The 13,343-nt window shown below is 44.5% G+C and overlaps 1 protein-coding gene across 1 annotated transcript in view; it reads left to right on the forward strand.

Moving 5' to 3' along the window:
• The window catches only part of EFNA2 (ephrin A2), a 278,333-nt gene extending 267,132 nt beyond the window's left edge, over window positions 1–11,201 (forward strand). Inside the window, exons 3-4 of the mRNA XM_015810676.1 lie at window positions 10,801–10,866; window positions 11,137–11,201. Of these exons, the coding sequence (XP_015666162.1) occupies window positions 10,801–10,866; window positions 11,137–11,201 (131 nt within the window). The remainder of the gene's footprint in view (window positions 1–10,800; window positions 10,867–11,136) is intronic.
• The last annotated feature ends 2,142 nt before the right edge of the window (window positions 11,202–13,343 follow it).

A 13,343-nucleotide genomic window follows, 5' to 3' on the forward strand; every position in this document is an offset into this window, starting at 1 on the left:
TAGGTTGAGAACCGCTGATTTAAATGATTCTGTCACTCCTCTTTTTCAGTGGTGCTTTTAATAATCCTCCGGAGTGTATGTGTGCGGGCACTCATAAAGCCCACTTTTCTTCCTTCATCCCCTTGGTTTGAAGGAGCCCAGAGATAAACGTCTATAACTATCAATAAAACACTGCAGAAAGAGAAGACTCTGGCAGAGACCGACATACCTGAGTTGAATCTAGGCCACTTTTGGTTTCACTGATTCATCGGGGTAATGCTGGTGGAAGTAAAGGAAGCTGAAGTGCACTTCCTGTCTTAAATTTTAGAAGTGTGCCTGGAATTTGGTAGCAAACCATAATGGCAAAATGGTAAAGTGGGCTCAGCCTGCTAAGGGCAGAAGGCTAATTTCAGGTGGAAGCTTCTTGCGAATGCAGAATCCTTGTTAGCTCAGGGGTGGGTGGGCAAGAAAGAGAGGAAGAAGGGGGTACGAGGGGGAGGGAGGGGGTCTTAAAAAGATAAGGGGTGGGCCGGGCAGAGAGAGAAAAAGAGGTGGCAGAAGGCAGGCAGGGACAAAGGACTCTGTCTTTTGGCTCAGCCCATTAAGAATGGGGGGGATCTCGCCAATCGGTTCTATTCCTGCCCACCCCCCACCCCCGTTTGGCAGAAACCTTGAAGACATGTGGACTTTGATTGGAGAGAAGGGGGCTCCTCCTTACATTTGCAGAGGAATGGATAGATGGGGTTGGGATTGATGACTCTCAAATTTAGCTGACAGGGGTGAAAACTTGCCCGTATATAAACCATTTATTAGTCCGGGGTGCAATAAGGTCCCCTGCCGTGGCCAGGGGGTTGGACTAGAACAGGGCTTTTCAACCTTTTCACCCATTGTACCACTTTTAGGATATGGCAACATCCGAGTACTACCAGTCACCTAGCAAGGTGTCAAAAACTTGATGACCAAAAGTGATAAAGTACAGGTAGTCCTCGACTTACAACAGTTCGCTTAGTGACTGTTCGAAGTTACAATGGCACTGAAAAAAGTGCCCCCCAAGCCACAGCCGAGCAAGACACCTGCCTGCCTGCCCGGTGGCGCTCTTCCTCCTGTCCGAGGTTTTCATTGTTGTGAGCATTTCTGTTGAGGATTGGCAGCGGGGGTGGGGGGGTGTTTTTGGTTTTTATTCCCTCTACCTGCTGGGTGGTTGCAGCAGGTTTTGGTCACTTCACATGACCCTGGGACACTGTGACCGTCATAAATATGAATCAGTTGCCAAGCATCTGAATGTAAATCACAAGACCCTGGAGATGCTGGAACATTCCAGCTGATCGGCGCTTCTTCTGGGCTCAGCAGAAGCACCAGGATCAGTGCTGCTTTCCAGCTGATTGGTGCTTCTTCAGGGCTCAGCAGAAGCACCAGGATCAGCACCGAGCTCCAGCTGGAGCCTGGCGCTGATCCTGGCGCTTCCGCTGAACCCTGACAGCCCTGCAGCTCCAGCCGTCTCTCTCAGGCTTGTGCGGTGCTACCACCGGTTCAGCTCATTCCCCTCCCCTGCTACCACTTTTCTAGGATGGTCACATACCACCTGCCAGGTGCCAATGTACCACAGGTGGTACCCGTACCACTGGTTGAAAAGCCCTGCTCTAGAAGACCTCCAAGGTCCCTTCCGGTCCTATGATTCTATTAAGAATCTCCCTCCCTATTAAGAAGTTGATCTCTTCCTTTCCTTCCCTTTCCTTTCCTCCCCTCCCCTCTCCTTTTTCTTCCCTTCATCCTCCTCCCTCTTCTTTGCTCTTCCTTTCCTTTTCTTCTTTCCTCTCTTTCTTTCTCTCCTTCCTCCATCCTGTAAAGATTCTTTATGACAGACATGTCAAACACAAGGCCCGGGGGCCGGATGTGGCCCGCGAAGTGGTTTCATGTGGCCCGTGAAGCCATCCTGGAAACAGTGAGGGAACGGCCCCCACTGCCTGGGCCCTGGCCCAAGCCAGCCAGGAGCCAATGTACAATTTTGTGGTGGCCATCTTGGCACTTGCCCCGGTGGACCATGCCTTGGCACTTGCCCGGGTCCCACCCCCTTCTGCCAGAGACCCTCAGATCTGTCCCACTCCTGCCCAGGCCCCCACAGGCACCCTTGACGCGAATGATGTAGAACTGGCCACGCCCATCCAGTAGGCCACACCCACTCCATCCACGCCCACCCAGTAGGCTGCACCCACTCTGGCCACACACCCCTGCCCCCCCCAGAGGGCAACCGCAATGCTGATGCGGCCCTCAGTGAAATTGAGTTTGACACCCCTGCTTTATGGGATCTCTCCATTGACTGGGACTTCAGGTAATGTTATAAAATTTCATGCAGACTTTTTAAAAAATCTCCTTCCAGCTGTTCCCTATAGCTCCCTGGTCAGAAAAAGGACAAAAATCACCTGCAATTAAATCTTCCATAGATACGTAAGATTCTAAGAATATATCCCAAAGTTGTGCTAAATTTAAAGTTTAATTAAAAGTGCAGGGGGTATAGAGAAACCAGGATGTAAGCCCAAAACAAACTATGGTTACAAGGTGTGGTTACCATATACCCAAGTAGTAGTAGTAGTAGTAGTAGTAGTAGTAGTAGTAGTAATAATAATAATAATAATAATAATAATAATAATAATAAAAAAGTTGGAAGGGACCTTGGAGGTCATCTAGTCCAACCCCCTGCTCAGGCAGGAAACCCTATACCATTTCGGACAAATGGCTGTCCAGTCTCTTCTTAAAAAAACCCAGTGTTGGAGCATTCACCGTTTCTGGAGGCAGGTTGTTCCACTGGTTAATTGTTCTCACTGTCAGGAAATTACTCCTTAGTTCTAGGTTGCTTCTCTCCTTGATTAGTTTCTATCTGTTGCTTCTTGTCCTGCCTTCAGGCACTTTGGAGAATAGCTTGACTCCCTCTTCTTTGTGGCAGCCCCTGAGATACTGGAAGACTGCTATCATGTCCCCCCTCGTCCTTCTCTTCATTAAACTAGACATACCCAACTCCAGCAACCGTTCCTTATATGCTTTAGCCTCCAGTCCCCTAATGGCACATCTGGGTTGGAAGTCAGGGTAAAGCTAAGACTTTGTGCTCTCTGAGCTTGGTAGTTTTTTTGCAGATGTTTCATTACCAAACTAGGCAACGTTGTCAGTTCTAGAAAACCTTGGCTTAAAGCTTTAAAGGGCCTTGTTTAGGAGGTGACTGGGCAGATCAACAAAAATAGCATCACTGTACAACAGGGAAATGCTCTATAAATGCCTTTACTAATAATTTTTAAGAACAATTAATTTTATAATAATTTTAATTTTTATGATAATTTAATTTTACGAATATCTGTGTACAACAGGGAAATACTTTATAAATACCCATAGGCTTGGGAATAACTGCACATTTTGCAAAAATGCAAAAAATCTTAGGAAGGAAGGAAGGGGGAGAGAGGGAAAGAAAGAAAGAAAGAAAGAGAAAGAAAGAAAGAAAGAAAGAAAGAAAGAAAGAAAGAAAAAGAAAGAAAGAAAGAAAGAAAGAAAGAAAGAAAGAAAGAAAGAAAGAAAGAAAGAAAGAAAGAAAGAACTTTGGGAACAAGAGAATCCAAGCCAGTGGTCATGAATATTGATTTGAGTTTGAAGTGGGGAAAAGGAAAAAATAGCTAAAGGAAATTGAGTGGTGGAGGAAATTGCATACTCCACCATTTTATTACAGGTTGTCGCTACACGTATATAGGTATGTACATATAGAGACTCCGATCCCAGATCAGAGTCAATTTAAAAAGAAAAAAGAAAACCATAAAACGGGGAAAAAACGCGTCGGGGGAAAAAAAACCCCAAAATATAACCCAAAACAACCGACCCAGGCTGTTTTTTAACAGATGCTGCTTCGGATACCCAAGCTTCGTCGCCAATCTTTACGTTTCCCCAAAGCCGATCCTCACAACGGATAAGGAAACCTTCAGAAATAATAATAATAATAATAATAATAATAATAATAATAATAATAATAATAATAATAATAATAATAATAATAATAATAATGATGGTGATGATGATGATGATGATGATGATGATGATAAATAGTAGTAGTAGTAGTAGTAGTAGTAGTAGTAGTAGTAGTAGTAGTAGTAGTAGTAGTAGTAGTAGTAGTAAAAAGTTTAGTTAAAGAACTTTTGGGGCAGCCCCCTCTTCAAAAATAAAAATAAAAAAACTTCGCATAATAACTACTAATCTCTTTTAGGTGGAGCATGGGAAGGAAGGGGGGATCTACAAACACACACACACACACACACACAAGAACACCCCACGTTGCACGATTCCCACGTTGCCCGATTCTGTCGCACTTTCTCCAACCTTCATTCACGTCCGGGCGTTTCTCTTGAGAAAGAAACCCTGGGTGGCGGGACATGCAAATGAAGGGGTGTGGTTAGGCAAATGAGGCCTTTCTCGCGTTCTCTCTCTCTCTGTTTTTTCAATGGCTCCCATTGTGGCGCCCTCTTTGGTCCCATTCAAAAAAAAAAGTGACGTCAGTCGCGGATTGTCCCCCGGACAATGGCGCTCTTCTCGCTCTCAGGGAGAGTGGATGGGAAAGCGAAGGGAAGGGAGGGGATCTCAGAGAAAGCCCCCCCGTGGCTGGTGTCAATATCTCAGCAAGCCGCTGAGGCCAAAATTGAAATAGCTCTGGGAACAGCTGCTGGCGGTCTCCTCGGATTGTAAATGGGGGTGGGGAGAGAGGCGGGGGGGGGGGCTGAAGGACCTCCTCGGCCCTGGGTTTTCTCAGCCTGTCTCTTTGCCTGCTGCGACCCCCCCCCCTTCCCGTCCCGCTGGGGCGCTTTTTTGAAGCAAGCCACCCAAATGAGGACAATTCTGAAGAATGCCACAGCCCAGCCTTGGGGTTAATTGAGGGTACTTTGCTGAGACTCTGCTCCTCTCACTTATGCTCAGAACGGGCTCAGCCTCTTAGCTGCATCCACAAAATAACAACAACAAATGAACTTGGAGCTACTTTGGGGTACCGGTTCAGGTGCTGGCCTAGAAACCAGGAAGGAGCCTGTGAGTTCTACTCCCACTTTAGGCATGAAAGCCCACTAGTGATTTTGGGCCAATCACCAAGAGATTGTGAGTTCTAGCCCTGCCTTAGGCTTGAAAGCTAACTAGGTGACTTTGGGCCAGTCACCAGGAGATGGTGAGTTCTAGTTCTAGATATGAAAGCCCGCTAGTGACTTTGGGCCAGTCACCAGGAGATGTTGAGTTCTAGTTCTAGGTATCAAAGTCCGCTAGTGACTTTGGGCCAGTCACCAGGAGATGGTGAGTTCTAGTTCTAGGTATCAAAGTCCGCTAGTGACTTTGGGCCAGTCACCAGGAGATGGTGAGTTCTAGTTCTAGGTATCAAAGTCCGCTAGTGACTTTGGGCCAGTCACCAGGAGATGGTGAGTTCTAGTTCTAGGTATGAAAGCCCATTAATGACTTTGGGCCAGTCACCAGGAGATGGTGAGTTCTAGTTCTAGGTATCAAAGTCCGCTAGTGACTTTGGGCCAGTCACCAGGAGATGGTGAGTTCTAGTTCTAGGTATGAAAGCCCGCTAGTGATTTTGGGCCAGTCACCAGGAGATGTTGAGTTCTAGTTCTAGGTATGAAAGCCCATTAATGACTTTGGGCCAGTCACCAGGAGATGGTGAGTTCTAGTTCTAGGTATGAAAGCCCATTAATGACTTTGGGCCAGTCACCAGGAGATGGTGAGTTCTAGTTCTAGGTATGAAAGCCCGCTAGTGATTGAGGAATTCTGGGAGTTGAAGTCCACAAGTCTTAAAGTTTGAAGACCCCTGATCTAAGGGCTATGGAAGGATAGGGGGGATCATCTAGTCTGACCCCTTGCCCAGGGCAGAAATCTGCAACTTCAGCCATCCCCAATAGAGGGTTGTCTCACCTCTGTTGAAACAGTTGCCATGAAGGAGAGTCTACTATTTCTAGATGCAGCTTGATGATAGAATGCTAGAAAGGGGTTTAAATGGGCTTTGGAGATTTGTATTTTGTTGATAACCTGCCTTTATTATTTTTATAAATAATTCAAGGCATGAACCATACCTAATATTTCTTCCTCCTGTTTTCCCCACAAGAACAACCCTGTGAGGTGGGCTGGGCTGAAAGAGAGTAACTGGCCCAAAGTCACTCAGCCAGCTTTCGTGCCTAAGGTAGAATTAGAACTCAGAACCCCTCTTCACTAAGTAGGGATTTGCTACCCCCACATTCCCATCTGAGTTCTTTTAACACCTGCAACAAAGGAGCATCCTCTTTCTGCTGATTCTAACCATAAAAAGTTATTTTGTTGTTATTGTTAGGACTGTTTCCTGATGTCCAGCCAAAAATCACGGGTAAAGTTCGATGCTTCTTTTTTCTATGTTGTGTGAACCCAACTCGTGTCTTTAAAGTATCCAGACCAAAAAGCTGGATTCACATGGTATGTGTGGCTAACCCCAAACGGAGAAATAAATTGAAACCAAACCCTCCGTTAAGCAGTACAAATACACACAAGGTTAAATTCATTCTCATCTGAAATTTGTGGGCAGGACAAGATTATCCGGTTTTGCATTTTGATTATGTCTGTCGAAAGACAAGTCTGTTTCTGCCAGTGGCCTCTTTATTCTCTTTGCTCTAGAAAGTTGGACTTTAGGGAATCCTACCGCCTCCGTTCGTCACTTCGTTTATATATTTTTAGCCTTAAAAAGAGAGTTAGAAGAAAAACCCCTCTGATATCCAGGGCAGTTGAGAAACAGACCCTTTAAAAAAAATCTGCCTCCCCATTCCCAAATTCATATCTATCTACCTACTATATCTATCTCACCTCCAAATAATTAAAAGCAGATTTAAAATAGAAGTGGTGTATGAAAAAAACAGAAAAGGAGTTATATCTATAAAGGAAATAAATTAGTTATTAGAATAATAGTTTTGAACTATAATATGGAAGATGGATTCAGAGGATAAAGGTTATTTTATTAGTAAGCAATGATATTAGAATGAGAAGTAGAATATGATTGTGAAATAAACTAAGACTTTATTTGAATAAATAATAAGTGTATTTTAGATATATCTATTCTGTAATGAACTAAAGGAACCGTGGGTTATCTGAAACCTAAATATTATGGACATTAAGCTAACTGGAATACTGTAATTGAAATCAGATAAAAGTTAAAAACAGGATCTGGAGGCATGTAAGTCAAAACTTGTTGATAAATGTTTTAAAGTGAAGGGATTTTATTATGCTTAAGGTTGATATTAGTAATATTGATATTAGTAGTGATATTTTGTAATTATATATATATATATATATATATATATATATATATATATATATATATATATATATATATATATATATATATATATATATATATATATATATCTTTGTTTATGTGCAAGCAGCTTTGTAGATGCTTTAGATTGGGAAATTAGTTATATAAAAGCAAATGTTTTATGCTTTAGGTATAGGTGATTGCTTATATGAAAAGAGCAAGGTAAGGGGAGGGGGGAAAGGAGTTATGGATGGAGCCTGGGTTGCTGTGTATGAGTCATCATCTAGGAATTATTTTTTTGTGCCATCTTATGCCTAGTACAGTGGTGGCGAACCTATGGCACGGGTGCCAGAGGCGGCACTCGGAGCCCTCGCTGTGGGCACGCGCGCCGTCGCCCCAGTCCTAGGCCTTCAGCTGGGTTTTATAAAACCTTTTCGCTTTAGGCCTCTGCCGCCGTGTGCAAAAAAAAAAAAAGGTTCGATCAATCAGTCAATTTCAACTTCTCGCGGGAAAAAAAAAGATCTTGCAAAGTTGGAATTGATTGATTGAACTTTTTAGTCCCACCCAGTCTGCCGTTACCACCACAGCCACGCCCAGCCAATGGGCCACATCCACCCGGCACCCGACGATGCACAAATGGGTTTTGGGTTGCAGTTTGGGCACTCGGTCTCTAAAAGGTTCGCCATCACTGGCCTAGTACCAAGACCTGATCTTTTTGTTCTGGAAAGGTATAAAAGGTGGAAGACATCTTTCCTGGTTGTTGCCTTCATCTCTCTACCAGCCACGAAGAGAGATGGGGGTCACCCAACTCTATTTTGATCAAAATAAAAGTTGTTTGCTTGCTGAAACCTCGGCTCAGGAGTTTCTTTGGCTCTTTTAAATTCCTGAGTAATGCTGGGGCAATTGTGAGGCTAAGTGGAAAACCTTACAAAAGGATTAGAGTTATAACTAGCAATGTATTAATCTGAATTTGGTATAATAGCTAAGGGAAACAGACAGGAAATTTTTGATGATGTAAACTGACATATGTATGGAAAAGGTTATTATCGGACTATGTATTACCCAACCACCCTGTTGCTTGCTTAATACCTGAAGCTTTGTGAAAATGGAAAATTAATAAAACTTGTTTAAAGAAAAAAGCAGAAAAGAAAAGGCTAAATTCTGAATCCACCAACAGTGACAATGCTTTGGGGGGGGGGAGATTTCCTGATCTGACCCAATTTGCTTTTCTTTTTTCTTTTTTCCCTGTTTTCAAGTGGTGGGTTTCTTGTTCTGCCTAACTAGGAAAACAAGCTGGGGAGAGAAAAAAAAAAAAGAGCCAGGCTGGGTGACCATACTTAGATCTATAGTCCCCTGGAGGAACATTAGTATAAATCAGTGTTCCTGCGTGGCTGGAACATTCGTTTTCGATGACCCTTGCATAGAAAGGAAACTGCTAGCTTTCTTCAAACAGGATGTCCCCTGGATTTCTTTGGAATTGGGCTGTCAAATCCAATCCGTTTTAGAACAGGCGAAAAATCCGCCTTGGCAAATCTTCGCTTTTGCTCCACCCAAATGGGGCGTGTGGTTTTGTGTGTGTGTTTTTTTTTTTCTCTCTCTCTCTCCTTTTTAACCCTCTTTTTTTTTCTTCTTCTTCTCTCCGCCGGCCCATCCATCCTAATCCAACCAATTTCATGCCTGGGAATATTCCCACTGGGCACCCCCCTGCGCCTCGTCCCCATGGTTTTAATTACCAATTTTTACTCTCCCGCTGCAAAAAAAACCACAAAAAAACACCCTTTGCCTTTGTTCAATGTATATCTCACACCCGGCCGGCCGGCCGGTTGAAGGAAGCCCTCAAAAGCGTGTCATTTGGCTTGGCAGGGTTTTTTTTTGGGGGGGGGGGAAATCCAAACACATCTAAGGAGCCTCGTCCTGGTTAAGTATCCCTGCCTGGGGGGTCAGACAACTTTTGACATGGGTTTTGGTAGCTGATCAAAGACATGGTTTTAAAAGCGGAGCCTTTCGTTCGGTAAAAGGAACCGGAGATACCTAAGAGAGCTTTAAGCTGCTTAGCAGGGCCGGGGAAACATCTGTGGGTCAAATAGCAAGTGGTGCTTATGGTCTCAAGGCGGTGGAGTGTGAGCTGTTGAACATAATTGTGCCCAACAGCTATCGGGGCAAAATCTCTTGAGCATAAAAGGAGGTGTTTTTGGCCGTGGCAGTGGGTGCGAATTTGGGCCTCTGGGCACTGGTAAAACAGCACCCATCTTAGGACCATCTGCTATGAATACAGAGGAGAGGAGAGCAAAACTGTGCATGACTTTCGCTCTGTACAAATTTGGAAAGAAAAAAGGGAAGGGAGGGAGGAGAGGAGAAGGAAGGAAGGAAGGAAGGAAGGAAGGAGGGAAGGAGGGAGGGAGGGAGGGAGCAAGAGAAATAGGAAGGAAAGGGAAGGAGAAAAGGGAGGAAGGGAGGAAAAGAGGGACGAAGGAAGGAAGAAAGGAAGGAAAATGAGAGTAAGAGAAAGGTTTGATGGGAGAGAAGGAAGGAAGGAAAAGAGATGAAAGGAAGGCGGGAAGGAAGGAGAGGAAGAGGAGAAGGAAGGAAGGGAGAGGAGGGAGGAAGGAAGAGAAATAGGAAGGAAAGGGAAGGAGGAAAGGGAGGAAGGGAGGAAAAGATGGAAGGAAGACAGAGGGAAGGAAGGAAGGAAGGAGGAAGAGGAGAAGGAAGGGAGGGGGAGGGAGGAAGGGAGGGAGCAAGAGAAATAGGAAGGAAAGGGAAGGAGGGAAGGAAGGAAGGAAGGAAAAGAGATGGAAGGAAGGCGGGAGGGAGGGAAGGAAGAAGGGAGGGAGAGGAGGAAGGAAGGAAGGGAAGGAGCAAGAGAAATAGGAAGGAAAGGGAAGGAGGAAAGGGAGGAAAAGAAGGAAGGAAGGAAGGAAGGGGAGAAGGAAGGGAGGGAGGAGGGAGGNAAGGCGGGAGGGAGGGAGGGAAGGAAGAAGGAAGGGAGGGAGAGGAGGGAGGAAGGAAGGGAGGGAGCAAGAGAAATAGGAAGGAAAGGGAAGGAGGAAAGGGAGGAAAAGATGGAAGGAAGGAAGGAAGGAAGGAAGGGGAGAAGGAAGGGAGGGAGGAGGGAGGGAGCAAGAGAAATAGGAAGGAAAGGGAAGGAAGGAAGGAAAAGAGATGGAAGGAAGGTGGGAGGGAGGGAAGGAAGAAGGGAGGGAGAGGAGGGAGGAAGGAAGGGAGGGAGCAAGAGAAATAGGAAGGAAAGGGAAGGAGGAAAGGGAGGAAAAGAGGGAAGAAGGAAGGAAAATGAGAGTAGAAGGAAGAAGGGTTTGATGGGAGAGAAGGAAGGAAGGAAGGAAAAGAGATGGAAGGAAGGCGGGAGGGAGGGAAGGAAGGAAATAAAGAAATACAAATTGCTAGGGCACTTGAGCTTTTCAGAGCTAGCCTTCTTTGCATGTTATCTAAAAGACACAAAATACCTACTTATGTGGCAGAAACCTGGTTTGTTCTAATGCCATTTCCCCCTCTTTGTCTCTTCTGCTTTCTTTCAGCGGCCACTCCACCTAATCCGGTTGACAAACCCTGCTTAAAGTTGAAGGTTTATGTTCGGCCAACAAGTAAGTAGGACCAGACGAAGGAAAGCATTGGAAATGTGATTTTTTCTCTCTCTCCAGAATTCTATTTTGAACCAATCTGAAGTAATGCATGAATCAGACTGTACATTAAGTAGCAGACCTCATTTTTTCCCCATATCTTCTGTTGCACCACTCAGCTCAGAAATATCAAAAGCCATCTTTTAAAAGGATGTGGTTTGAGAGTAAATAGAAATTCATCTTTGAAAAAACAAATGACTCTTATTTTCCCTCTAGATTTATTCTGATATCCAGAATATACTTATAAATGGGAAAAATGCAGTGTTGCCGAAAGGACGAACGCTCGGAAAAATGGGTAAAAATAGATGGTGGCTGCCGTTGAATCTCTGTTGTATTAGCCGTACAGGTGGTCCTCGACTTACGACCACAATTGAGGCTCTTTCTGTGGCTAAGCGAGACAGTTGTTAAGTGAGTTTTGCCCCATTTTACAACCTTTCTTGCCACAGTTGTTAAGTGGATCGCTGCAGTCGTTAAGTTAGCAACACGGTTGTAAAGTGAATCAGGCTTCCCCCATTGACTTTGCTTGGCAGAAGGTCGCAAAAAGGGATCGCATGACCCTGGGGACACAGCAACTGGGTCATAAATGTGAGCCAGTTGCCGAACGTCCGAATTTTGATCACGTGACCTTGGGAATGCTGCCAGGGTCAACAATGTGGAAAACGGACATATGTCACTTTTTCAGTGCCGTTCTGATTTCAAACGGTCACTGAGTGAATCGTTGTAAGTCAAGGACTATCCGTCAAACCCAGTAGTAGACAAAAGGAAGGAGGTGCTTTTGTGTTTGGTTGCAGTCAAGGTAACCCCGGGGGTAGGGTAAGCTCAGTTGCTGTTGTGAGCATCACAACCTCATCAGGCAAACGACACAATTACACACTTGTGTCATTATGTAACCCCTTGTGAAAGAGAGCCCACTCATCACGGCTGTAATTCAAGGCAGTCATAAATTGGTTTAGCCACCAGACCCATCTGATTTTACAATCTTTTCTGCTGTGCCTGTGAAGTGATCTCTGCGGTCACTAAGAAAACCATGGGCCTATTTTGCCAAAAAAAAAACAGAAGTAAATGCCACTTTTTGGCAAAACAGTCATAAAATGAGGCCATCTCACTGCAGGATGCTGCAAATAGCAATAAATGCAGGCTGGTTGCCAGGCTCCCAACATGTGTCACATGACAATGAGGGTGGGGGAAGAGTGCCACTGTCATAACTTTGGAACTGGGTTGTAAGTACCCCCAAAGAGGATGTAAGTCAAGGACTACCTGTGTACAGGTCAGGCCATTATGACTATTCATTTCGTGACCGTTCAAAGTTAAGACGGTACTGGAAAAAAACGCCCTACCACTGTCACAGCATTCCTTGGCACCCACAATGTGTGGGTCACAGTGTCCTGGGATGTAGTGATCACCATTTGTGATGGTCCCAATCAGCTTCTGACAAACAAAGTCGCTTGGGAAGCCAGATTCACTTAATGACATAGTAAAAAAGGGTCATAACATTGGATGCAGTCACGAGATGATCTCTCAATGACTGCATTGTTTAATGACAGAAATTCTGGTCCCAATCGTGATCATAAGTTGAGGATTACCTGTTCAGGAACACTAAAATCTCATGAAATGTCAATATTCCTGTGAGGAGATCAGATGATACTCGCTCTCTTTTGAGATTTGGTGAAGAAAGTTTTCTTAAAGGTTTCAATAAAAATAGAAAACAGAAATAATTCAAATCTGAATTTGAATTGATGAACTAGTTGGCATTGTTTTTCAGAGACTGGATGGTGGGAAATCTATGGATGCCGTGCAAGTAGTCCTCGACTTATAACCATTCGTTTAACGACTGTTTAAAGCAAGGGTCTTCAAACTTGGCAACTTTAAGACTTGTGGACTTCAACCCCCAGAATTCCTCAGCCAGCCAGGGATGGCTGGGGAATTCTGGGAGTTGAAGTCCACAAGTCATAAAAGCGTCAAGTTTGAAGACCCCTGCCTCAAAACAAGTATCTCCAAACTTAGCAACTTTAAGATTTGTGGACTTCAACTCCCAGAATTCCTCAGCCAGCATGCCTGGTTGAGGAATTCTGGGAGTTGAAGTCTACAAGTCTCAAAAGTTGCCAAGTTTGAAGACCCCTAGTTTAAAGTTACACTGAAAAAAGTAACTTATGACCAGTTTGCATATTTGCAGCCTCCCCACAGTCAGGTGATCAAACTTCAGGTGCTTGACAACTGGCATGTACCATATTTTCCCGAAAATAAGACCCAACCGGAAAATAAGCCCTAGCCTGATTTTTCAGGACGCTCGTAATATAAGCCCCATCCCAAAAAATAAGCCCCAGTTAAGATCGTCAGCCAAACAGATGCATTTAGTACCATATTTCCCTGAATATAAGACCTAACCGGAAAATAAGCCCTAATGTTTCTTTTAGAGCAAAAATTAATATAAGACCCGGTCT

The sequence above is a fragment of the Protobothrops mucrosquamatus genome, unplaced genomic scaffold, assembly GCF_001527695.2.
Source record: "Protobothrops mucrosquamatus isolate PMUCROS unplaced genomic scaffold, P.Mucros_1.0 scaffold14, whole genome shotgun sequence".
Classification (NCBI taxonomy): Eukaryota; Metazoa; Chordata; class Lepidosauria; order Squamata; family Viperidae; genus Protobothrops; species Protobothrops mucrosquamatus.